The following is a 26,998-nucleotide window of genomic DNA, read 5'->3' on the forward strand; positions in this document are numbered from 1 at the left end:
TACATACATACATACATACATACATACATACATACATAAATACATACATACATATATATATATGTATGTATATAAATATACAATGAAAAGGAAGAGTGATTTCCAATCACGTATGTTAATTTAGGAAAGTTTAGCTTATTATTTATCACGAAGGATTTAGATTAAAGTTACTCTACTCTTCATGAAATTCGTTATCGTTCATCTCTCTCTTTCTCTTTCTCTTTCTTCTTGTCATGCACGAATAGCCGCGAAGTTTAAATTACTCGCTTTAGCCAGCGTGTTATACGTGGCACAATATACATACATCAAAGAGGTAGATAGACGACTTGCGGGCGGGCGTGCACGTGACCATTGGCGCGCGCACGTTTTCACGGCATCGTGTAGTTCCTTCATTCGACACTAACGTTTATTCCTACACCAGCATGATATAATTGCATTCTCGATACTTGGAAATAGTAAGCTTTTGTCGACTCACGGTTAAAAGCATACTGGATATTATTATGGCGCTAATTACGGAAGAAACAATACGCTTCGAAGCATCTATAATTTTCGCTAAAAGATAACGAGAGAGAAAGAGAAAGAGAAAGGGGGAGAGAGATAGAGAGAAAGAGAAAAAGAAAGAGAAAGAAAAAGAGAGAGAAAGAGAGAGAATATAGATGCATTTGTTTGTGCAAATGTGTATGTGGCAAACGAGCAAGACGACTTTACTGAAATGAAAGTAGCGTAGGCGAGAGACCGAAGAGAAACATGGTATGCAGATTCGGTTCGATTAATTTTAGATGCATGCAAAATTAGCAGGGTTGGTAATTTATGCGCCATAAAGGAATGCACGGCATCATTTTGACGAATATTACACTTTACGGTCGATACAATGAGAATTAGGAGAGAGAAAGAGAGAGAGAGAGAAACATATGTATATACATATATAAACGTATATGATGTATGCGTCTATACATATGAATAATAAAATCAGGAAATAGTTTCCAAATGTATATCTATCGACCATTTCAATCGTCTCTCATCAAATTTTCTTTTTTTCTTACTCTTTTTTTTATAAGTTAAATATAAACGATATTTGATAGCAAACATAGAACTAAATATAATGATAGAACATCTCCAAATAACGTCTTATTGTTTAATCATTTTTATGACTTCATAAAAAAATAGATTAGTCATATAGAATAGTTTACATTTATTTCATGTAATACGTATTGTAATTATTGTAAAAATTATAATCAATATTCTTATAACGTGTATCACGTTTTAAATCATATGATCGCATTAATTGCATTATCAATTTATATTGTTTGATATTAATATTCATATGGTATGTTTCTTACACAGCAAACATTTCTGTCATTATTTATAATATGTTAACGTTAACGCGAATACGTTATATAATAATAATAATTATTATCATTGTCATCATTATTATTATTATTAATGTTAAATATTTTACTTTGGATCATTACTAAAATACGAATAGTAACAAAAAGCAATTCTTTTCTCAATCATATTATATTTTATTACGATATTTCTATACACATGTGTTTAAAAAGACTCAACAAATAAATTCATTCTTGAAAAAGAAAATTAAACGTTGTTATAATAACAAATTTTTTAAACGTCAACTTCTAATATCAACTTAACACGTATGAAAATGTTTATCAAATAAAAAACATTTACGCTGATATATTTTAATAATATATAATATATGTATGATAAATGTCTAAAGTGAAAAATATCTTGAGTGATATCTTGATTACAAAGAAAAGTCTCCCCTACGTAACAACAGAAATATCGAATAAAAGTATCATACAAATTCTTTCGATCTCAACTCCTCGATTAAGACAATCGTTAAGAAACAACTACTCGCCGTTCTTTTTCCACAACAGACTATCCGTGTTTCTCGGAATTTAAAAAAAAGAAGAAACAAAAACAACAAATACGATCTTCAGTCGTATCGTTTAAAACGTCTTCCACTTCCTCTCCGATAGTTACGAAAAATTCTTTTCTCGAAGTAGACGACAACAGTACACGTTGCTGTTTGGATATTAAACGGGGGTGAGAAGAGAGAAAAAGTGGGAAGAAAGAGGTTGAAATGGAGGAAGAGAAGGGAGAAAGGGAGGGTAGAAAAAAGAACAAGAAGAACGACGATGTCAACGGCAAATTTCCCGAGCGTGAATCAACGAGTGCAAACGAAACATTTAATGAAACGTACGGGCTTGTAACCCTCCCTCCCCTAACCCTCGTTCAATCTCTTTTCTCTCTCTCTCTCTCTCTCTCTCTTTCTCTCTTTCTCTCTTTCCATTTCTTTCTTTCCCCCGTGTCTCTCTTGAATTGCTTTAAAACTACAACTCAAAACTCAGACAAGGGTATTTACCCAAAGAATTACGAAAGAGACTAAAAGAAAAAGAGAGAGAGAGAGAGAGAGAGAGAGAGAGAGAGAGAGAGAGAGAGAACGCCATTTTCACCAGACGTTCACAAACGTCAACGAATATTTCCGAAGCACTTTTCATGTTTGCCATGATATTAGCCACGCTACGACGACCAATGTCTACTTACATGTAAATTTCGAAAGGATTCCTCGACAGCGCATTAGTCATGTCTTTGCGTGAATACCTATGCATATATACACACATAGACATACATACATACGCTTACTCTATATATATATATAATATGTACATTTTATATATGATTACGTATACTTCCTCGCTTTTAATTTCACATGTGAAAAACGATTTTCTAGAGATGATTCAAAGTCGACTTTTCCCAAAAAGGCTTAGGGGAAAAAAAAGAGAAAGAACGATTTCTACTCGAACAATGTGGATAGTGAAATATTTTCTTTCAATTATCGACCGATCGAAATTAAAGGAAACTTGTGTAATGCGAAGAAATCTGTGAGAGTAAAGATTTTTCTGAAAATACATTTAAAACTTACAGTTAAAGATGAAAATCTTTGATTTCTTTTTTTTTTCCTTTTGTAATTTAAATATCTGTCATGATCAGAAATATTAATTAAGTAAAAGTTTAATGAAATGTTAGAAGTTATTTTTAAATAAAAATATTGTTTCAAGACAGATAGAAAAAGAAAGAGAGAGAAAAAGGGAGGATATGTCGACAAATTTAAGTATTTTTGAATTCTGGATACACAAAAAGATCGTTTTAAAATTATTTAGAAATTAATCTCACGTTTCCACGATTAAAAAATACAGTGTAAAATATACGACCTATAAACGACAAAATCCCTTACGAGACGATCACGCGATTCTCACTATCATTGTGGTGATCAATTATTTGCGAAATGAAAGCGCGAGCATACGATAGAATGCATTCTGAAATGCAATATAGAATGATAGCACTTGCACTATGGTAAGGTTTAAGCATGAATATTTATAAATATATCTCCGCATTCCTATCGTAACATCGATATGCAACCATCAATTATACATTCATAGAATATTACTATATATATATATATATATATATATATATATATATATACACATATATATGTATGTATCCACGAAAAAATCTGTGATCACACGGACATAACTATGAATATTCACCGTTTATTAATATATTCGTAGTTCATTAAACGTCTACGTTCATCGTCTATCAAAAGATATATCGAAATTAAAAACTTTTTCGAGCGAAAACACACAGTGATAAAGAAAGTTACCACTTCATATAGTGTTTTAAAAAATATTATATATTCAGAGAGATACCTAAAGGATCCAGTAATGTACAAATAACTACCTTTTTTCTTTCTTTACCTTTTCAAATTCCGTTGGGTAATATTGAAGAAACGAAAGATTCAAATCAGATGCTCTTTGATCCTGTGATTCTTGATTCAAAGAAACTACCATTTGCAAAGTCTTCTCACTCGTAGATTCATGGCTACAGCCAAGGACAGAAAGAGATAAAAAGAGAGAGAGAGTAGTAAAAATAAGGAATCATGAATCGTGAAAAGTAGGAGAAAAAAGATAGACTAAAGTAAAAACCATGGTTGCCAAACGAGCAAGACTCGCTCCAAAGTGGTCTCGACTTCTCTCTATCTAACCTTCTCTCTATCTATCTATCTATCCATCTATCTATTTATATATCTATCTATCTACTTCTCTCTCACATAGGAAAGCATCGTCCATGCAAGCAAAATGCATCCTATTTCGTGAGGAAGGCGGATATGTGAGATAGATACGTGTGCAAGAAACGAGCCTCTCTCTTTTCCGTGCCGTGGATTTTCAAAATGGCCGTAAGAAACGCGCTCGAGTGTAACCGTTCCTCCGAGGAATATTTCCTGGAACTTTACGAGGCACATAGACCTCTCTCTCTCTCTCTCTTTCTCTCTCTCTCTCTCTCTCTCTCTCTCTCTCTCTCTCTCTCTCTCTCTCTCTCTTGAATATCCTTCGCTTAAAGTCCAAGAAAGAATCGTCGTCGCTGGGATTCTCTCTCTATCTCCTTCTCTGTCTCTGCAATAACGAACGATGACACTTCTTTTCGTAATTCAAAAAGCAAAGCAAAAAAGAAAAATTTAACGTAAAGTTCGATCTTAAATCGTGCCTAACTCGTAGATATGTATACCTATACACGCACACATACATACTTACACACATATATATTTCCCTTATGAAAAGTAATATCTCTGACCTGAATATGATATATTATAAATGATATCCCGTGTACACTCGAGTAATTCCTTTTTCTCTGGTGCTACATTTATACGGAAGAATCGCCTTTAAGACTTTTAGAGGCTCGGTAGATTCGAATAAAAAGAAGAAAAAGGAGAAAAGAAGAAATGGAGAATCTAAAGACGAGAAGTAAGAAGACATTTCCTAGTCTTTCGCGAGAAAGCAATTTTATTTTTCCGTCGAGGGACCATAGACTCGGTACAATATGGAAGGCTTTCTTCTCTCTCTCTTTCTCTCTCTCTCTCTCTCTCCCCCTCTCTCTTTCCAACAAATTATGTAGGTCAGTAGTTTAAATGTCCAGCACCACTCGACTCGTCGCGACGAGAGGTGCAACTTGCCTCGTAGCCAAAACAAAATCACCAGGGCAGCCGCCTGAACTGTTCTCTCTCCGTACGGTTTATGTGGGTCAGCAATTTTTGCACGAAATTTATATACCTAGCTAGTACTTCTGGCTCTTACTACGCTATCGTCAACAGGTACTCTTACAGAAAATAACGATCCTGGCCTGTCATGATAAAGCTATCGAAAGAAATAAGTTGAATAATTCGATGTTCCTTACGATAACATCATATTTTTTTTTTTTTATCGTAAATGACATAACGTCTTTTCGTGCGATAAAAAATGAAACAAATGAAATAAAAAATTTACTCACTTATTGTAAAGTACAATGTCAGGCAGCCATATGTGTTCCGATGGTACATGAAGGGTCTCGACACCGCCATAATCGTCCGGATTCCACCTCAGCTTGTGATCGTTCCACTCCTGAAAAAGAAAAAGCAAGAAACGTGAGCTAAGTAAGATGAGATAAGACGAGGATTAACGTAGAAAACTATGAGGAAGGTTGGAGCTTAACTTCACAAGGATTTTTCAAGAAATATTACTCCAATGGATTCATTAAATATAATACCTATATCTTATCAAATATTTTGATGTTATAAATCGTGAATGAGCAAATAAAATAAATTTAATCGTATTTATTTTCTTGTTTTCTTCTTTTTGCATTAAAACACGCTAATAATTATGATTAACCGTGATATCGAAACGATAGGAACAAATTTTGATCTTCGGAAAAATCTATTTACATTTCGAAAAATATAATATTAAAAACTATCTTATGCTTATTTTCTTATTGTTTCTCTCTCTCTCTCTCTCTCTCTCTCTCTCTCTCTCTCTCTCTCTCTCTCTCTCTCTCTGTCCCTCTCTGTTTCTTTCCCTCTCTCCCTCTTTGTGTCTTTTAATTTCCGACAGATTCCAACAAGAAACAGGAAGATAAAGACGTAACTACAGTAAAGCGTACCTTACCAACCACAAGGACAAACCACACCGTACGATATACGTAATCAATTTTCCTCCTGTGGCCCTTCCGCAATGCGCTTCCGTATATTCAACCTAAGAGTCTCTCGACCCTCTTTCAACGACCGTTGTTTCCATGCCTTTGAATCTTACAAGAATTTAACAAAATAATCAACATCGATCTCGATCATGCATGATAATATGATCAAAGGAACAATTTCAAAGTAAAACGATTTATTTTCTCTCAATAAATTATTTAAAGAACTGTTTTCTTCGTAAGTCTATATTACGAGTCAATTTATTTTTGTATTCGTTAACTTTTTTATATCTTTTATTTTTATATATGAAGTTAATAGTTCAATTTGATAGATATATAATGTTGTTAATAATTCATTGTCGAACAATCTAAAACTACTTTATTTAAAATATGTTATATATATATATATATATATATATATATATATATATATATATATTCTATATATATAGATATTTCAATGTTGACGTTTATAAAGGTGTTGAGAAAAGATATGTCAAACTTTGACCCTCGTAGAACAGTATCCACGTTGGGAAAGGGTTAAGTGAGATCTTATTTCTAACATTCACTTCTCAAACCAACACGACTTACGTGCTCGAATCGGACGGAACGACTTAAGGAAGGGAAAGTAATTACTACGACGACCTCGGCTTATATTTTCTGCTTTCACCTTTCTTTCCCCTTCTACTTTTTACGAGAAAATCTCGGATTGTAAGATTTCACAAGAAATGACGACGTCTATCGACTTCGTGCCGACGTACGCGAAATCGAGAGAGAAAGAGAAAAAAAGAGAAAGGGAAGAAAGAAAGAGAAAATAAATAATAATAAAAAAAGGGAAAAAAAGAAAGAAAGAGATAAGAAAGAAAGAAAGGAAAAAAGGAAAGAAAGGAGAAAGCTCTTTGAAAAGTAGAAAAAGCTGACCAGCGTGGTGCGCCGTCACGTCGTCGCCTCGTTATTCGTCCGCTTGTTAATTCTCTCGTCCGTCGAGAGTCGAAATAATTGCGTCGATCGATAGAAAAGATGAGAGAGTGAGAGAAAGAAAGAAAGAAAGAAAGAGAAAGAGAAGGAGAGAGAAAGAGAGAGAGAGAAAGAGACCATGCAAGTGAGTCCGCGTTTTTTATAAGAAAGAAAGAACAATGAAATATCCAACACTCGAGTATTTGAACATTTTTAATTGTTCGACCGGTGACCCGTGCTGAAAAAAAACTCGCTTCGTCTCTTTATGAATTAAACATTATTTTTCCTTCGATTTTCAACTACACTTTTACCCTTCTTTATGAAGATTACATTGTAATAACTTACAAGGGGAAGAGCTCGTAACTGGAAATTCCAAAATTTATGAAACCCTCTGGATATGTATATAAGATCGGAATAAATCAAAGATATATTTTACTGTGAAACGAATAAATTGGTTTACCTTTTTTATTTATAATAATAAACTTTGATATATAATAAATGTATGAAAATAAATAAAAACGTAGAAAAAAAAATATAAAATAATATATATTTCGGTATATATTTCATTATTGTATTATTGCGTACTCTACGTGTGTACTCATACATATGTACGTTTATACAATCTGTCCGATTAAAACGTGTTCGGCTTAATTCATAGTTATAATTGGAAATTTATATAATCAAATTTTAATATACATATATACATTCTTAATACATTAAATAGACTGTACGTATTATGTATCTGTAGCCGTAAACAATAAATCAATAAAAAGTACTGGTGATCAATTTAATTTTAATTAATGTAATTTTTCGAAAGAGACAAAGAGGGAGAGAGGAAAAAATATTAAAAACGGATAACTACAAAAAGTAAATTTTTACTTTAAAGAAAATTCTCTACATATCGACGAAGTTCCATAATTTGTAGAATTTCTGAGGTTTTATATTTTCCATTATTAGATACAATCGTTATGAGTTTAAAAATCCTGGAAATTATGGAAATTATTCTTAATATTTTACGATTCGATAAAAACACGTTAGACATTAAATCAATACCTTGTCTTAATATATGATATTTTTCTCTTTTCTAATTATAATAATAATGATCTAATACATAATACATGTATATGGAGATGTCTATGGAGAAATTAGTCGTCATATTTATATGAATCTATTAAATTATAATTTCGTTGCATCTAGCGCGATAATTACTATTTAATTAATAATATTCAAAAATTAAAGATGGTTGTTCGTATATACTTAAACGAGCAATGGGAGATCCAATTTCTAGTGAATAAAGTGCTTCAATGTTAGGGGCGCGGTATTCGCGTGACTTCCTCTAAACATCATTACTCTTTAAGCGTCAGCAGGGAACTTAACACGCAGCACTTTAATTAAGTACGAATACGTTTGGTAGAGAATATGTTAGATACAAAGACGAAATAGCACAAACCTAATAAATAAGCAGGTCGTTCAATGTTGCTCACGGCACATAAATAATTGACTCCTCGTCGTATGAATTCGTATTTAAATTAAATAAATAATTAAAAAGAACTCGAATGTGACGTCGCTCGATGAATGTGTATATAACAAAAAAGAAAAATTAATTGTTTATATAAAATATCGAATATTCGTTATCGTCGATGAAAATTCTTTTCTTATCACTTTTTTTTTTTCTTTTTATAATAATTTAATCAATAACGAGACTATTGAGAGATTATAAGTTCGCGATTTTCACCGAACAATTCACGATATTTACCTCTATTTAGATAATTTTCATCGGAGAAACGTATTTTTTAAATAAAATTGAACGAAGTGGCGATGCATTTAGAAGGTACACGGACTTCATAAAGCGTTTCGCGAAATTGAGAGCAGGGCTGGCGGAGCGTCGATAAGTGCGTACGCTGAGAATTTAATTTTCGTGAAAATGAATTTAATTTTCCGTTCGTTCATTTTTATTTGGTTTCTCTAGCGTGAATGAGAGGGAGTGAAGTAGGGAAGAAGAGAGAGAGAGAGAGAGAATGAAAGAGAGGAAAAGAGAGAAAAAGAGCCACATGCAATTAGTAGAACATCAACGTAATAAAGTCAACGACAATTATAAGCTACTATTCGCGAATAAACACAAGTTCTTTTAAAAGTTAACTCCATTACAGATTATTTTCCAAAAGAAATAGCCTTCTTTGTCTTTATCTCTTTTTTCGAAGACATCTTTGAAAGAAACTGGATAGAAATCGTATCTTCATACATTTGAAAACTTTAAAAGGAAAGTTTCAAAGTCACCAATATATGACAGACTTGATCGATGATCGCCATAATTCAAAAAGTTAGAATCACAAATTTTTCAAAGATATTCGCTCGAAAACATACTCAAGAAGTTTAAGTTTTTACGTAATGTATGAGTTCTCTAAAAGCGTTTAAAATTTTGCAGGTATTAATATTTTGTTAATTCTTTAATAGATAATTTATATCTTCTCTTTTTTTTTCTTATTTGTTAGAAAATGTTAAAAAGATACGAAATATGATCTACATTATTAAATACCTGACTACATTATCATAATTTTTTAACGAAATATTATTTTTCTAAAAAATAAATTATTTCCAAGTATGATCTATCATGCATTAAATTACATTAAACATTAACGCGATGCATTTTTATAATAAATCATTATTCCACATTTGTAGAAAACTGAAGAGGAAAGAAAAATTTCGGATAATTAATTCTTTTCTACGGTATATTTTAACCTATCTTTCTCAAAATAATAATATCCATCTTGTTTGACGTATCTTGGACATCATTAAAATCTGCTCAAGTAGAAGAAGAAAAGAGACTGGTAAAAATCACTAGTAGCTTGCAAAGAAATGCAGAAAGAGAGAATTCGAAAGGCTAGATCGGATATCCTCCTACCGGAAACTTCATTTTCTTGCAAAATTGCATTCCTACAGGCTGTTCGATTCGCTTAGAATTTTCTTCGTAGGCGAGCTCACGCGCGGAACGTACACAACCAAAAGGAATTTATACGGATATGGATCTGATTCCTTCGCGAATCTACGTGCATCTTTTACATAAAACGTAATTCATAGACAAATCTTCGTCTCTTTAGATCGTGCTTATATAAAGTTCTTTTTCAAATTACTATTTCTCTCGATTAAAATATAATTATTATCGTTAAGATCGCATTTGTCGAAATAATACAATTTTCCCTTTGTTTCCTACGATCGCGCATCGAACGTATATCATTGCTTTGAAAAAAAAAAATTAAAAAAATGTGGTAAGCTATGATGATGACGCAGCTCCTACGGAAAATAAGTTTGCCAAAGTGGTTCCTTCTTTTTTTTTCCGCCCCACAGAAAATTGATTTTCTTCAGAAGCGAATGCTCGTATTTCCGAACGACTTAACACCATTTTTCCACGTGACTTCGTACACGAATCGATTTAAAATTCCCATACGTACACCTGAGGCCATTAATTCTTCATGGTAGGAAAAATTCTACCTTCTTCATGTGGTTAAATTTCTTTTATTATATCTTACGTTATCCCTTCGGAGTACACGCATTTCACTCTGTTTAATAATGTTTCGTAGCTCGATGAGAAAACTGACATCGTAAGTTTCTTCAACGGGTATAAAAATTATTAACATTGTCATTATATTAACAGTGTTATTAACATTGAATAGTATCGAAGAATTTACATGAAGGATGTAATAAGAAAAATTCTATTAAAATTCTATTAAAAATTTTTTTATTTTGAATAAAATATAAATTAATCAGTACTAATAATGAATAAAAATCGAATAGATCGTAATAGAAATAGTTAGGAAAAAAATACTTATAAAGAAAATAAAAATGAAAGAGGGAAGGAAAATAAAAATAAAAATTGAGAATCCTGCGAAATATCTTCTTCTTCGAGACCCTTGTGGTGAAAAATCTGTATATCCTTGCATCTTTAGATACGTCGATAGTAAAAGCTATTTGGATTTACTGAGAAGATCACAGAAAGTAGAGAATAAGAAGGAAAGCTTCAAGAAAACGGAAAAGAAATTTTCAAGAATTCTGTACATACATACATATACGCACACAGACAGAGAGAAACATGCGAACGTATAAAACGCGATAGAAAGTATTCTCCGTATATATACTTTAGTATATCAGTGCAGGTAGCTTGCACCTTTTGAGTTAAATCCGCAAGACTCCGTCTGACAGGATCGTCGAAAGCATCCATAGAAGCTTTAGAATCACCCTATTCTGACACAGCCTTGGAATCACCGATGTTTTCCTATTTAAAAGTTTCCTCCACTTAGACATCTGTTGCTTACTTTCTGTGAACTATTGCCGGAAGTTTTGTTCTGTCGAGAAATCCTTTTATTCTAATTTCTTTTCTATTATAATATGTCATTCATCTTTTTTTCTTTCTCTTTCGAATTACTCGATAAAAATCTTTTTTATGGGACTACCCATAAAAAAAATTAATGTTCGTATGTACGTATAAATTTTGCTTGTAATGAAAGAAGAAAAGAAAAGAAAGAAAGAAAAAAAATTAAAAAAAAAAAGATAATGCAATTAAAAAGGAAACAATAGAACCAAAAACATGAAAAAACGATTGGAAGAATTCAATGGATCTATTAACTGTCATGTAAAAATGATGAAATATTACTCTATCTGCCTCTCTCTCTTTCTCTCTCTCTCTCTCTCTCTCTCTCTCTCTCTCTCTCTCTCTCTCTCTCTCTCTCTCTCTCTCTCTATCTATCTATCTATCTATCTATCTATCTCTTTCTCTTTCTCTTTTTCTATCTCTCTTTCTCTCTCTTGAGGGAACGAATTCCATTCGATTCTCACGAATGCATCGCACGGATTGCATTCTCGTTCCTCTCGTAGCTACCTTTTCTCGCGTCGCAATATTTCATCGATAAGTCCGACGCGGCCTTTGTGAATCTCGACAACGCGAGAGCCGTTTGAGAGTAAATTAATGTGTTCGGGGAATATACAACAATAATAACGAGGCACAACATTTTATTCGAGAGCTCTCGTTCGCAGAATACACGCCATTTCCAGAATTCGATAATGGTGATAGAACCAAAGAAATAGACAGAGATAGAAATAAAAATATATAGAAAAGGGATAAAGCTATGGAATAAAATGCTCTCGATACTTTCTACTAGACTTTATTTCATCTTCTTTCGTTTCATTTTATTTGCACTCAATTTGGATAAAAAAAAAAGTCTAACAATAACACAATGCTACGATATATAATTTCTGAATTTTTAACGTAAGATTGAAAATATCGTTGTCGATGTGAATGATAAATTAGCTCTAAAACATTTCTCTCACTCGTGATAAAACGACTTTTTAGAAAAATCGATTTTTTACATCGAAACTTGAAAGTCGACATATGGTGTTGATTTTTTCGTTTCTTTTCCTTTTTTTATACTATCGACATCGATGAGTATAACAAAAAGGTTCTTTAAAATGTTGTTGGAAAATCAATATTTTCGCTTTAAAAAATTGTTTTAGGTTACGTGTAGTTACGTAAAAAAAAAAAAAAAAATGAAACAAAAAATTGATAGAGTAGCGTATAGTTCAATTTACAACGCAAAAAGACTGAAAAACGATCTCATTCGTGTGGCTTTTAGTATGTATTTTTTTCGGGGTTTATTTTTCTTATTCACTTTTCTTTTTTTTTTAGATTCTGAATTGTATTTAAATGTAAAGCAACATTCTATTTTTTTTTAATCATATTTTTATATTTTGTAGGAGGCTCACAAGTACATAACATGAGTCTAATTAAGAAATGAATTCAAAAAGAAAAGATAAGAGATATTTCAGAATATTTCCGAATTTACCATTCTCTACTATATTTTCAATCCCGCTTAAAGATCCAAAAATTACATATATTTCTTGTAAAAAAAAAAAGGAAAAAAAAACAAAGAAGAAGAAAGAACAATTAAAAAAAAGTCGAACGAAGATAACGATTGTTAAAACATATCGAAGACGTTGGATATATCATTTCGATGTGGGAAAAGAAAGGATAGTGGATAAATTTAATCGTCTCTGTTAAGATGAATCATTTTGAATGCAAATTCAAAACCGTGAGCCTTGGCTCTTTAGAACGGTGGACAATATCTTCGGTTTATTGAGGAGTTAAGCGGAATATAAGCGACCGAGCATGCTGGTTAATGAACAAAAGACAAAGTAAGAGAGAGAGAGAGAGAGGAGAAAAAGAGAGAGAGAGAGAGGAAAGAAGGAGAGAGAGAGGGAGAGAGAGAGAGAGAGAGAGAGAGAGAGAAGCCACCAAGCTCCTATTTATATTCCGTTGCAGTTACAAAGGCTAAAAAGGAGAACGGAAACTTCAACCTATTCCACCTCCTTTCCTCTTCCTCTCAACTTCTCATCCCTTTCTTGCACATCTTTATCTAAATACCCAAAGAAGAGAACTGCTTTCCAGCAACGTCGGTTGCCGAGACTCGCGAAATGACTTCTAATGTTCTTATCGAACAAACACCAACAACAAAGACGAATTTCAGACGAAAAAGAGAGAGACAGAAGGAGGGGAGAAAGAGAAAGAGAGAAAGAGATAAACCAGAGAATCTTTTCCTTATTATTATTCTTCTTCTTCTTGTAGTTATAATAATACATATTGAAAATATGGTAACATATTGAAAATAATTAGAATATAAATGAACGTGGTTAAACACGATATAATCGTAAGAAACTTTAACATAGATTCGTACGGAGTATTTCAATCATTTTAATAAATACATGTCTATAATTAATTGGGTTCGAGAACGAGAGAAATTCAAAAAGCTCTAGACTCGATTATTACGAAACGTCCTCTCGTATTTCCCGCTATATATTACCCGTAATTCGAATACCGTCGAGATGAAATATGATCAAAACTTTATTACAGTCGTGTTACATAAATTTCACACGGATCCTAACAAAGTCCTCGAGGTTTTGTCCTTTACTTTTTTATCTGTCTGTCTCACTTTATTTCTTAACCGAACCGTCAAGAGATTCCGTGCAGTTGCAAGCACTCGACGGCAAGGCCATTGACGCTGACAAACGATCGTAACGAACCACGAGAGTTCGCGGTAAAGAAAAAGAGAGAAAATAACGAATAGCGAGAAGTCTTTGAGAAGGAAGAAAAGAAAATAAGGACATGACAAAAATGACTAGCTGGTTGGTCGACTGGCTGGATGGATGGATGCTTGGTTGCTCGCGAAATCGTGCCAGGATAAAAATTCACAGCACGAAGAAGAAACAGAAGTTGTCTCGAGAAATTTTCATACAGAAAATCGGCAACATCTATGATGATCGACTCGTAAATTTGTCGTTATTATAAATTCAATATCGCTACTAAGAATCATGCGAACATAAAGAGATATATTAAAATTGTTACTATGCAAACCATCTCATCTTACATTTTTCTTTAACAATCCTTCTCCTCGTTTTATATTTATAAATGATTTCCTAATAGATATCTTTTTTCTAAATTCGATAATTTCTAATATCGTAATTGTGACATTTGATACAATATTTACACAGTTTCTTTATATCTTTAGAAATGTGAATGAATGAAAATCGTAATTTAAATTATCGTAATAATGAATTAAGTATATCAATAAAAAATTAATTGAAAGCAGATTTGACGAGAAAATGAGACTATATTAATTAGAATGGACAAAGAGAAAGAAGGAGAAGAAAATAATTTTAAAAAGAGAGAAACAGAGAAACAGAGAGAAACAGAGGGAAACAGAGAAATGAAGAACATTTCGTGGACGATTAACCTGTAATGAACTTCGGTCGATCTCTACCAATTCGTCGTTTCTCGGTGAAATTAGCCTATAACCACGGAACCACGATACCGCAGGGCGATTCGATACCAAACGAGCTTCTACCCTATCTAGCTCTTTTTGCGGATATCCTCGAAAGACGTCCAGCCGACTGCCGTTTCCGGCACTGCTTAAGTTTTTTGGTATACTGCCAAGATCGAACCAGAGTATAATCCAGTCTCGTTCGAATATTTCGTGACCATAGGAGTCTTATTCTCGTTTCTAAAACGAGTTTGGAATGAAATCATATCAATTATAGTAAAGAAGAATTCTACATGCGAGAAAGTACTACCCCAACGTTTAGCAATTAAAATGCAGCTCTTTTCTGGTCCCCTTTTAGTTAGCAAATTTCGTAACGAACGAAGACGCCAATACCATGGCATTTTGACGTCCCGACATTTCTATCTCTCTTTCACTAACTCTTTTTCTCTGTCGGTTGTCGTGAGTTTTAACGAGCTTTTCCTACTACTCCTAACGATCTCTTAGATTATCTCTTCTTCTTCTTCTTCTTCTTCTTCTTCTTCTTCTTCTTCTTCTTCTTCTTCTTCTTTGTCTTCTTTTTTTCTTTTCATGCTTATTTTCAGTTATATTCCTTCTACTGTCTTTGTTAATCAATATCGAAGAAGAAATATATTCCGAACAACCTAACATCTAATCGATGAATACTCGTTAAAATATTCAATAAGAATGATTGATTGAATAACATTTCTAATGAATAATTCTCAGGAGAAAAGATTTTTACTCGAAATGACGATTCGATCATACGTACTCTAAAAATATCTCTTTTTTTATATGACAAAACTTAAAATAATCAAGAAGAGAGAACACGAATTTTACATTCTTTTACATATCAATATCAAAATCTTTTATCTATTATTTTTCTTTCTCGCACTATTACTACGAACAATACATTTTCTTTGATCTAATTAATGAAAAGAAAGAAAGAAGAAAAAGAATCTACTAACGTTAATTAATAATTAAAAAGGCACATATGTATACACGTCTACAAGAATTATGAGTAAAACTGAAAATTTATGTTAATATTTTCACGATATTTTCATTCTCGTAGAATAGAAATATTGAGGTAAATACCATTACTTTTCGCAAATAGACAAAAACCGGAGAGGGATGAAGGAGGGCAGATTGAAGTAAGACTGAAACGGCGGATGAGCGAGAGAACGGTATGGTCATTTCGACACGAAAGAAAGAATAAAAACAGAGACAGAGAAAGAGAGAAAGGCAGAGAAAGAGAGACATGAGACAAAAAAAAAAGAGAAATGAAGGTCGGTTCGTCTGAAGGATGAGGATGCCCAAGGGGGTTGAAGGATTGCTCGTGTCACGTGAAGAACGGCTAAAGGGTGAGTGGTAAAGGTGAGAGAAACGAAAGAGAGTGTGGGGATACAGGGATGATGAAGGGTGACTCGTCGATAAAGGCCAACTAGTGCGACGCGATTCGGATTTCGTTCGGAGTCGTCCGACAAACGGCGAAATGAAATCCGGCTGCTTTGAAATTCCAAATCTCTCTCTTTTCCTCACGCTGTAACTCTGCGTGACTCATCTAAAGGACTGAAAGAGGAAGTGAGAAAAGAGAGAAAGAGAGAAAGAGAGAAAGAGATGTTCCATCGGTCAAAGTGAAACTCGATCTACGTTGGAATCTGACGGATAAAGTAAAGGAGAGAGAGAGAGAGAGAGAGAGAGAGAGAGAGAGAGAGAGAGAGAAATAGGAAGAGAGGAAGATAGAAAGAGAGAAATATACTCGTTTGGTGGCCATTGAACTCGTTTGCATTCGTTTTACTCTCTATCCTTTATCCTTTTCTAACTCTTTTTAAAATCGGAAATGTTTTATAAAAATCGATAACATTTCAAGAATAATTTCTATTATATAAATATAAATAAAGATATTCGAATGAAAGTATTTTACTTTTACTGTATATAGACACATTGATATAGTTTCGCAGATTAAGTATACTCTTTCGTCGTGGATTTTAAAGAAGTATGAAGAATAAATATCGTATGTTACTCACTTGTTCCACCCAAACGTTTGTTGTCATGATCTGATTCTTCAAGTTCTGAAACGAAAAACAAACAAAGTGATATTATACGAAAATAGGATAAGAGGTAAGGAATTTTGATAATCGTTTACGTTTTGTATTTAAATATATGTGCGTATGTGTTTTGAATATTCTCGATCGCCATAAATTTTATCGATTTTATCGAGCCGTAAAGAGAAGGGAAAAATTAATTTATCTTGCGATTAAATTTCCTTCCGTTCCGTTCGTTTTAATCGGAAAGGTAATTTCTCTCGTCCCGTTAATTTCCCAAAATTGTTCACCGCAATTATGATCTATCCTTTAATTACTTTGTGACAACATTGAAAAAAAGAGATATACATAGCAGACACGCAAAAAGAGAAAGAGAGAGAGAGAGAGAGAGAGAGAGAGAGAGATAAAAAAAGACCGAGAGAGAATCTTTGCGATTATGTCGAGCAATTAAAATCCGTGTAATTACGCTTTCAACACGCCATTAAAAAATAATTAGTGTTTCTTTTTTCGAAATGGTTGCTGCCCTTCGCTTAAGGAGAAGAAAAAAAAAGAAATATAAAAGTAAAAAAAAATACACGTGTATATATATACATATACATAAATAAAAAGAAAGCTACAAAAAAAACTTGCCCTTCATCGCCGTTGCCATCGTCGTCGTCGTCGTCATTGTCGTTTTAACGAGAAAATTTGACGAGCAAGGGCTGCATCTCGACGCGAGACACTTTCTCATACGACGAGAAAAGCGAGGCCGAGGTCTTTGTCGAGATTACATTCGAGACTTAATGTCTCGTTTATTGTCAGCAAAAATCACGTTTTACCTGCTTAGAACAGTCGCGTTAAATTCAGCCGTAACCACTTATTTACTTACTTTCATTTCCCCTACCTCATCTCACCCTATCCATCTCTACGAACTGACAATGACAGAACATATTTTATAAAAGATAATTGTTTTAGACTCTGATACGTTTATACGATTATTTCGAATAAAGATCGAATATCACATCCCTTAGGAATACAATGTTTTCTTTTGATTAATATCTACGAAGAATAAAAAAGAAAAAAATTCACAAAAAACTTCGGAAGGTTCATAACCCTTGTGAGAAAAATAAAAAGAAGGGAAGACTTTCTTCTACCTTCTACTTTCTTCTACGTGGGTTACCGAATGAAAGTGGAAACTGAAACTGAAGTGACTTCGAACGAGGGATAATAAAAGTAGAAAGGAAGACACCTCGAAAACTTCTTTTTACTTGTTTATAAGACTTTTCGAAAAATACTTTTTACCGGAAATAATTTTACCGTAGCCTTTGTATTCGTCATCTACTCATAAGTACTCATAATACGACATTTCCTTATCTCATATAAATATATAAATCATGTTGAAATAAAGAAAATACTCGAAGAAAATTTTATTTCTTAAATTTTAATCTTCTTAAACTCGAAGATTGAATGTATATATACATACATATATACACATGTACGTACACATTGCCTGTAACATATCTCGTTTTTCAGTTTTAATGAAATCTTTTTTCTTTATCCTTTTTTATTCTCTATTTTCATTTTGATCAATTTAAAAATAATTTCTATCACAACGAAATAATTATATATCCAGACGTAACGGTTGAGTGTGTTAAATGAGAATAAACACTCTCAGCGCATAAAATTTAATAAAAAATTTCGAGAAAAAAATAAAATGAAGATAAAAATAAAATAAAAGAAAATGGAGATAAAGATAAAAGAAAAGAAAATTCTTAAACGAGAGATATGACTCGAAAGAAAAAAAATAGTTTCTGACCAGGTCGTTCTCTTTTTCCCTTTATTTTCCTTTCTTTTCACGGTAGGTAAAGTTTAGTCTGCGCCTCGCGAAATAAATCTTATTTAAGTTCGCAATTAGATTTACGCTAGCGATAAAAATGTTCTTTGTTCATTCCTCATACGAGTACCTGGTTAAAATAAAACGTCCAGAGGGATTTGTTGATCTAAGCATTTTAGATATTCCCGACCTTTGTTGTATCTCGAGAAAATACGAAAAAAAGGAAGAATAGTGGAGAAAGTAAAAAAGGATATAGAGAAAAAGATACGAAAGAAAAAAAGAGAGGAAGAGAGAGAGAGAGAGAGAGAAAGAGAGAAAGAGAGAGAGAGAATAGAGAAAAACGAAGGAATGAAGTTACGAGAACGAGCTGAGTTTAGGTCCCAAGAAGAAAGATAATCAAGATAAACTGCCGTGAAAGAAAAGCGAGGAGCATTTTCAAAGAATTGCCGTGAGATCGGAATTATGGTCTTAGTAAGTATCCCCTGGGACTTGGATTACAAATGGAACAACAAAGAAGATCTATATCTCTATTTCGAAAGTAAACTAGAAATTAAATTAGTTTAGCTACAACGACAAACAAATATCAAACGTCTCTTTAACGATTGAAATCAAATCATTAAATGATTATTATAAATTAAAATATACAGTAAACAAAAATAACCTTTCACTAACTATGAAGAAGTACTTTACGTAGACTAATAATTGTTAAACTAATTATAAGAGCTTCCTGTCTTATCTTCTTACCAAGTAAAAACAAATATGGAATATATAGTTATGAGTAAATTTTTATTTTTTTCGAACAATAATTACATTAATTAAAAAGAAAAAATCTAACAAAAACGGAAAAATATTTTGATATTTTTAAACTATTGTCGATTTATTATTATTATTATTATCACATTATAATAATAATAATAATAATCATCATCATCGTCGTCGTCATCATTATTATTATTGTTATTATTATTATTATAGTTATTGTTATTACTATTATTATAATAAAATAAAAGAGAGAAATGATCATTGAAATCGAATAAAATCGTACGGAATGAAAAGTATTTCTTACCTTTCAAAATATCCTACTAATAAAAATGGGATATCAGTTACAGGCGAATTTCATAAAAACGTTTCCAAAAATATTATCCTTAACATTCTTAAATTACATCTTAACCATCTTGAGTAATAATTCTTCGTACAATTTGCAAAAACGAACTCCGAAAGACATTTCCTAATATAGTACGAGGTGAGAATGGTTGCTTGTTTCAAGAAACTACCCCTAGTTGTAACGTCGTTGACAGGTAACAGGCAAAAAGGCTGCCGAAAGTCATTATCCAAAAGTGTTGCAAACGAAAGGTTTTCTCAGATTCGTGAGAGAAAGTAAGCAGCATCTAACGTGACTCTTTTGTTCGTTTGTAGAGTATAAAGAAAAAGAGAAGGAATGAGAAAGAACAAGAAAGAGAGAGAGAGAGAGAGAGAGAAAGAGAGAGATAGAGAAGGAGAGAGAGGAGAGAAAACTTGAAGACATCAGGTGGCTGCTGCTTCTATGCTCCTAGAGACCCGTTTACGTGTCTAAGGAGCCTAATGCTATGGAAATTGGATGTCAGATGAAAACAGAGAACGTGAATAAGGAGTGGGAGAAAGTATTGTGTATGTGTGTGTGTATATGTGAGTGAAACAGAGAAAGAAAAGAAAAGAAAGAAAAATAGAAATAGAGAATCGAGTTCTCTCAGGAGACACCCCAAGAAAAGGTTTCCAAGTGTGAAAACGGTCCCAGCATCTACCACTTTCTTTCCTTCCTTCGTTTCTCTCTTTCTCTCTCTTTCTTTTTCTCTCTGTCCCTCTCTCTCTCTCTCTCTCTCTCTCTCTTTCTCTCTCTCTCTCTCTGTCTTTCTCTCTTTGTCCCTCTTTCTCTCTTTCGAAGTACACACCTTTCTCCAGTTTTAACGATATTCCTCGAACAGACCACATTTAACGTTACCTTCGAGAAATCGCGAAACTAGAGTACGATGTCTCGTTATTGCGTTAAACGTGAAAATGAAATTGAAGGTAGAGAGAAAGCCTTCAGATGGAATATATTCTTCTCTCTTTCATATCTTTACGTTTCATCTGGTTCCTCAACGACTTTGCCGATAAATTTTTATCTTTTTTGTTACCTTTCCTTTCTTTTATCTTCTCGTTTTTCTTTATTTTTTTGTCTAGTAGAAATATTATTTCAATGAATTTCGACGAACATAATTGCGGGATGAAATAATTTTTTTTTTATCCGAAGATTGTATGTTTTACAAAAAAACAAGAAAATAAGTAAAAGAAGAAAAATAGAGAGAAAGAGAGAGAGAGAGAGAGAGAGAGAGAGAGAGAGAGAGAGAGAGAGATTGAGTGAGAAAGAAAGAAAATTATCACACGGGAGATTTACATTCGAGATCGAGATAAAGATAAAAATTTCTCTTCGTGGGAGTTCGATATCTTGTTTTTCATAAATCGTAACCTCTCAAAAATAAATATGTCAAACTGATATCGGCTGTCGATCGACCATACGAGATTTTATGCATACACTTTTTGAATATTAATCGTTCGTTAAATTGTACCTTTACATGTGAGGATTATCGTTTTAAAGCAGATAGATTTTATACGTGGAGATTTAAAACGAATTCTTTCAACAAAAATGTCCGATAGTCATCGAATTATTATTTCCGATTTTTCAAGGATTTTTACCTCGTTTAAAGCCAGTTAGCTATCATCGATGATCACCACTCTAATTCATCGATTTTGTTTCTATCATTTTTACATATGATTTCTTTTTCAACATTTGAATACACCTAATGCATATATGTACTTTCCAATCAGAATAAAATCAGAAATAATGACAATGTATTTTCCCGTATCTATTTCTTATAAAAAAGAAAAAAAATGTTACGAAACATATTAAATAAATTCATGGATATACGCAATTTATTGAACGATACAAGCATCCACCTCCAGACGAACGTTTCTAGTAAATAAAAGCAAACGAGCAGAAAAACAGAGAGAGAGAGAGAGAGAGAGAGAGAGAGAGAGAGAGAGAGAGAGAGAGAGAGAGAGAGAGAGAGAATGAAAGAAAGAAAAAGAGTTTGGTAATATTAAAAGATCGAGTGTCTTTGGAGAACTCTTAAAAAATTCAAAACAATTCGCATGTGCTTCCAATGTCGTCGTATTCAACGCCATTTACGAAATCATAAGATTTACAAGACATTGTTAAGGTACAGGGACATTGAGTGTACGAGTTCGAAAGGCACTTTGACGAACTGAAGCTTTTGTGGAAAAGTAGGTTAAGAAACTAATAAAGTTCCGAAGTCGTGGCCAACAAAAGCGAGCGTAGAAAAGTACACGTACATGTATATCTTACGTATACACAAGTATATATATAAATATATATACATATATACAGAAAGAGAGAGAGAGAGAGAAAGAAGTATATACCGTAATATAAAATTCTAACTACAAGAGAAAACGAACGATAAAAAATTATACTCAAAGACGTAATTGTGCCGACATCAAAGAAAATCTACTGACGTTATCGCGATAGCGACGGAGGCTCATCATTTAAATAAAGGATCTCGTTCGTTCAGCACTCGAGAACAATTTTTAATGAAATATATTATCAATTATTGACGTTTACTAATACTACGAGGAAGGAACTCGTCCGACCGTAGAAGATTCCTCTTTCTCTTCTCGAAGCATTTCAAATTTTTCGTCGAGTGCTCGGGGAATAGGAATTCGAGATAAAGTGACATGGAATACGGATGAAAACGTCTCGAGTCTCATATTCGTAAGACAGGATCGTTTGAAACATATATTTTCTGAAATATATGTAGATCCGTATATGTTTGATGTATCGATTCGTACTATACCTTTAAAAAACCTGAATCGTTTTTATCCTTCGGCTTATGTAATAATGATTTTATTTATACAAAATATTATTATATTATATAATAATATCCTTTATAAATAGATACTAATATTATAAATACATATGTTTAAAAATAGATATTTTTTTATAAATAGATATTAATATTGATTATTATATTTATATAATTAAATACTACAAAACTGATATATACATATATTCTTATTTATAATAATAAAATAATATCTAATAATAATCTTTCTTATAAAATAATTATTAGATCATTATTCGATATCTTATAAATAAGATCATTATAGTATAACATTAGATATTTTTCATCACATTCTTTATGAATAACTTCTGATATGATAAAAACATCAGTTATTATGCGAAAACAAAAATTCTAGATAAACGATGATAAAAAAGTAGTAAATTCACGGAATCATAACTTCTCTCGTCGGCTTTTAATTAATCTCGAACGAATTTCTCAGCAAAGATCTTGGGAAATCCTGAGATAATTAAAAATACACAATCTACCAGAGTAAGTAATTAAGGAAAAGAAAAGATGAGAGAGATGGTTGCAAGAAATCAAAATTACGTCGTACATCAAGCTACGGCATAAGCGATTTTTGAACGACTCATCGACAAAAAGCTGCGAGAGAAGTCTAAGGAGAATCTTAAGAAAGAAAACAAGAGGAAGCAGATGGCGTGACGTATTTTATGCTAAGAAATGTATTCTCTCGAATTTTGCGAGTTGGCTATTAATTTATATTGAAATTAACATAATTTTAACAAAATGAAAAATATAATAAAATGTGTTTAAAACATCCAAATATATTATTAATGCTTTTGTAGTTTAAATATTAAAAAACCTGCTATAAGATACAAAAGAAAAGGAAGAAAATTAAAATATATATTATATATAATATATATTTAATAAATATATTGTGTATATATATTATGTATGTGTGTGTGTGTATATACACATATAGCAATAGTGATAACTCTAACATAGATAGATACAAAGATATCAATAAAAGATACAAATAACAAAGATAAATTAGCTGATAGAAGTAAAATAATTTCATTTGCGTAGTGCCAAATTAATCCAATTCTTTGACACATCACCTCAGTAGACTCTTGTCTCACCTAGGACATTTGTGATACACACACATACACACGGATATATATATATACATATATATACATACATCTTTCTTCTATATTCTTCTATCTTTTATCATAGTCCATTTTCGTAATACGTACTTCCTCTTTCCACTTTCTATGATCCGCCTACTTTCTTGTTCCGCCTCAATACATTTTCCTTTTTTCTCCTTTGCAATCGACGAGAACATTTTCTTTTTGTTAGTTCTCAATCGTCGAAGCTATTGTATTCTGCGTACGTAATATATCTATGTTCAAAAAAGTAATCTTATTTTGACGACCTTTTTTTTCTCTCAGGTCTTCCATCCGTGTCATTTTCCTCCTCCTCTTCCTCCTCCTCCTTCTCCTTCTCCTTCTCCTTCTCCTTCTCCTCAACCGTGTTCTCATTGGACTTCTCCTCATAAACGATTTAGTATCAAGACCGAGTTTCTCAACTCACGAAACTCGACTCGTGGGTCTTAATCAAGATGGTTTCCCTCCTTCTTCTCTTATACGTCACTTGTACCACGAATAATGCGAGACATTATACGTAAAATATATCATTGATTTCTATCTTCTTTGAAAATTTATTATCGATTATTTCCAGATTAAGATATTCAAGAAAAATTTGATGATATTTTGAATTCTCTATAATTCCATGTATCTTTGATATCGCACATTCGTTAAGATATATATATATTTTTTATTTCATTTCTTTCGTCACAATTTGACATTAGTATATTTATTGTTGTACCATTCATTCGTAATTAATAAGTTATTTTTATGACAATTTACAATTCTTATTTCTTAAACTAGTATGTGTATTATTCAAATTTGTTTGGAAATAAGATATAGCGATTACCTTGTAAAAGCATTATTCTTTATTAATTTTTTTCAATATTCCAATGAACAAGATGAAGAAGTATTATATAATATAATAAACTCGAAGCAGGTTAATCCCCTATTTTCTATTTCAGGAAATTACTTGATGAAGAAGTTATAAATAATATAGCTGATAATTCTAACTCATATACGTCTTATATAGAGTGTATATATGAATATTATATAATACTATAACCCTTTACATCAAAGTGTTACCAATAACTTTTTTTTTTTCTTTTCTTTTAATAAAATGTTAAAAACTTGTAAATTAAGTGTTATGTAATTTATTAAAGATTAATATTTTATAGGTACATAAGTATATAAGTTTCAGTATATAAGTTTCACATATTATATAATTTTTTGTTAGAACAATACAACAACATAAACAAAAAATTGGATCATCAAAGGAATAAAGATTAATTTCATTAAAATATCATATCTCTCTTTCTTCTCATTCCTTTTATTTCTTTTTCTTTCGATTAAAACCAACGTCGTTTCTTATGCAAATAGTTTGTAAAGGCATAGTTATTCTCCCTGTAGATTCTCCAGGAGGTCAACTCAGCACCGCGTAGCATTAAAACAAGTAAGTTCTCTGAACGTACTTCGAACTTGCGGGAGGTACTACGTTAGAATTAGCATTTCGAACGAGAGAGAGAGAGAGAGAGAGAGAGAGAGAGAGAGAGAGAGAGAGAAAGAGAGAGAGAACAACTCCATCGCTAGTTAAGTAAAGTTGAGTCTTAAGAAATTACCACGGCGATTATCTTTCCCCTCAACGAGTCGAGAATGATGATCCGACCCTATTAAATATTTATAACGATCGACGTGAGCACGTTATTATATGTATATTGAATGGAGATTGGGATTGACGTAGCGGATATATGCACGAGCAAAACCTCTTGTCTCTAATCTTTTAAGATGTTTGAATAAATATCGATCAACGTTAAAATATATTATTTAAATTGCAAAGGCCGTGAAAAAGTAATAACGAATAAAGTTCGTAGCTGCACTATTGATCTTCTTTCTTCTTTGAAATAAAAACAAACGTTAAAAATATAAAAGCATGTGGTGGTAGATAGATAGATAGATAGATAGATAGATAGATAGATAGATAGATAGATAGATAGATAGGTAGATAGATAGATAGATAGATAGATAGATAGATAGATAGATAGATAGATAGATAGACAAATAAGTAGATAGGTAGACAGATAGATAGAAAAAGAGCTAGGTGATAGGGTGGAAGTGTAACACGCTCGCAATGTGAAGAGTCTATCAAATTCGGGCGAGCTGAGAGAGTATTTAAATATCGGAAAAATACTTGGGGGTCATACGCTAGAGAAACTGAGTGTCGATCAGTTTTCATTCGGGATTCTCGATATATTTATATATAGCTTTATATATATATATGTATATATATATATATATATATATATATATCGTTTCTGTCTGTCATCGAACACTTCAAATAAATCGACGAATTGAGCACGACGGGGGGGACATGATTTCGTATCGTTCGAACGAGATAAAAAAAACAAAAGCAGGAAAAAATTACGAGATTCGGGACATTTTCAGAAGACTAAAAAGAAAAAAAGGAAAGGAAAAAAAACGCACAAACGTACACCCACACATAGGAAAAAAATCAATTTTCCACCTTTATTTTTCCTTTTCTTTTCTTTTTAACATTTTAAGAATTTTTTTTTTCTATTCCCCAAACAGATGAAAATGATCGATAAAAACGAAATAAATGGATTTTTATTAACAAGCGTTATGGCTTGTACTGCATAGATAATAGGAATGATATAACTCTATATTTTATCCCCATAATCGAAACCTTTATAAAAATTTACGTTTCAATTAACTTTCACTTTACATATTTCTCCCAGCATAGAATCAACAATCAATCCTTTTGAAATAAAAATTTGTTGTTTTTAAACGATTAATATTTTCTCGCTAACAATTAATTACGATTATTAAACCGAAGAAAAGAGTTGCGAAATGCGACATTAAGTTCAGAAACATAGGTTCCAGAGAAGAAGGAAGAAGAAGAGTAGAAAGAAGAAATATATGAAAGAAAAAAACAGAAAAAGAGAGAGAGAGAGAGAGAGAGAAAAGTTAAAAGAAAGAAAGAAAGGCTGCATCGATAGAAACGATCTGCATGACTACTCGCTAATTAACCCATTGCTTAATTACGAAAGCAAGAAAGAAAGAGAAAGAGAAAGAGAAAGAGGAGGAGAGAGAGAGAAGTAGAAAGAAAGAGAGAGAGAGAGAGAGAACTATCTTCTCTTGCAGCTTTAGAATTTCGATCGCAAGACGTTCGTCGAACGTCAAATCGGCTGGAATGATGTCGCTTGCTACGCGGATTTTCTACGCTACGTTGCCACGGAAAAAACTAGAGAGAAAAAGAGAGAGAGAGAGAGAGAGAGAGAGAGAG

At 32.3% G+C, this 26,998-nt stretch overlaps 1 protein-coding gene across 1 annotated transcript in view; it reads right to left on the reverse strand.

The window, feature by feature from the left end:
* The window catches only part of LOC122633273 (acetylcholine receptor subunit alpha-like 1), a 116,288-nt gene that overhangs the window by 17,753 nt on the left and 71,537 nt on the right, over positions 1-26,998 (reverse strand). Inside the window, exons 3-4 of the mRNA XM_043820987.1 lie at positions 16,829-16,873; positions 5,347-5,456 (exon numbers count right to left, since the gene is read on the reverse strand). Of these exons, the coding sequence (XP_043676922.1) occupies positions 5,347-5,456; positions 16,829-16,873 (155 nt within the window). The remainder of the gene's footprint in view (positions 1-5,346; positions 5,457-16,828; positions 16,874-26,998) is intronic.

This window comes from Vespula pensylvanica, chromosome 12 (assembly GCF_014466175.1).
Source record: "Vespula pensylvanica isolate Volc-1 chromosome 12, ASM1446617v1, whole genome shotgun sequence".
NCBI lineage: Eukaryota > Metazoa > Arthropoda > Insecta > Hymenoptera > Vespidae > Vespula > Vespula pensylvanica.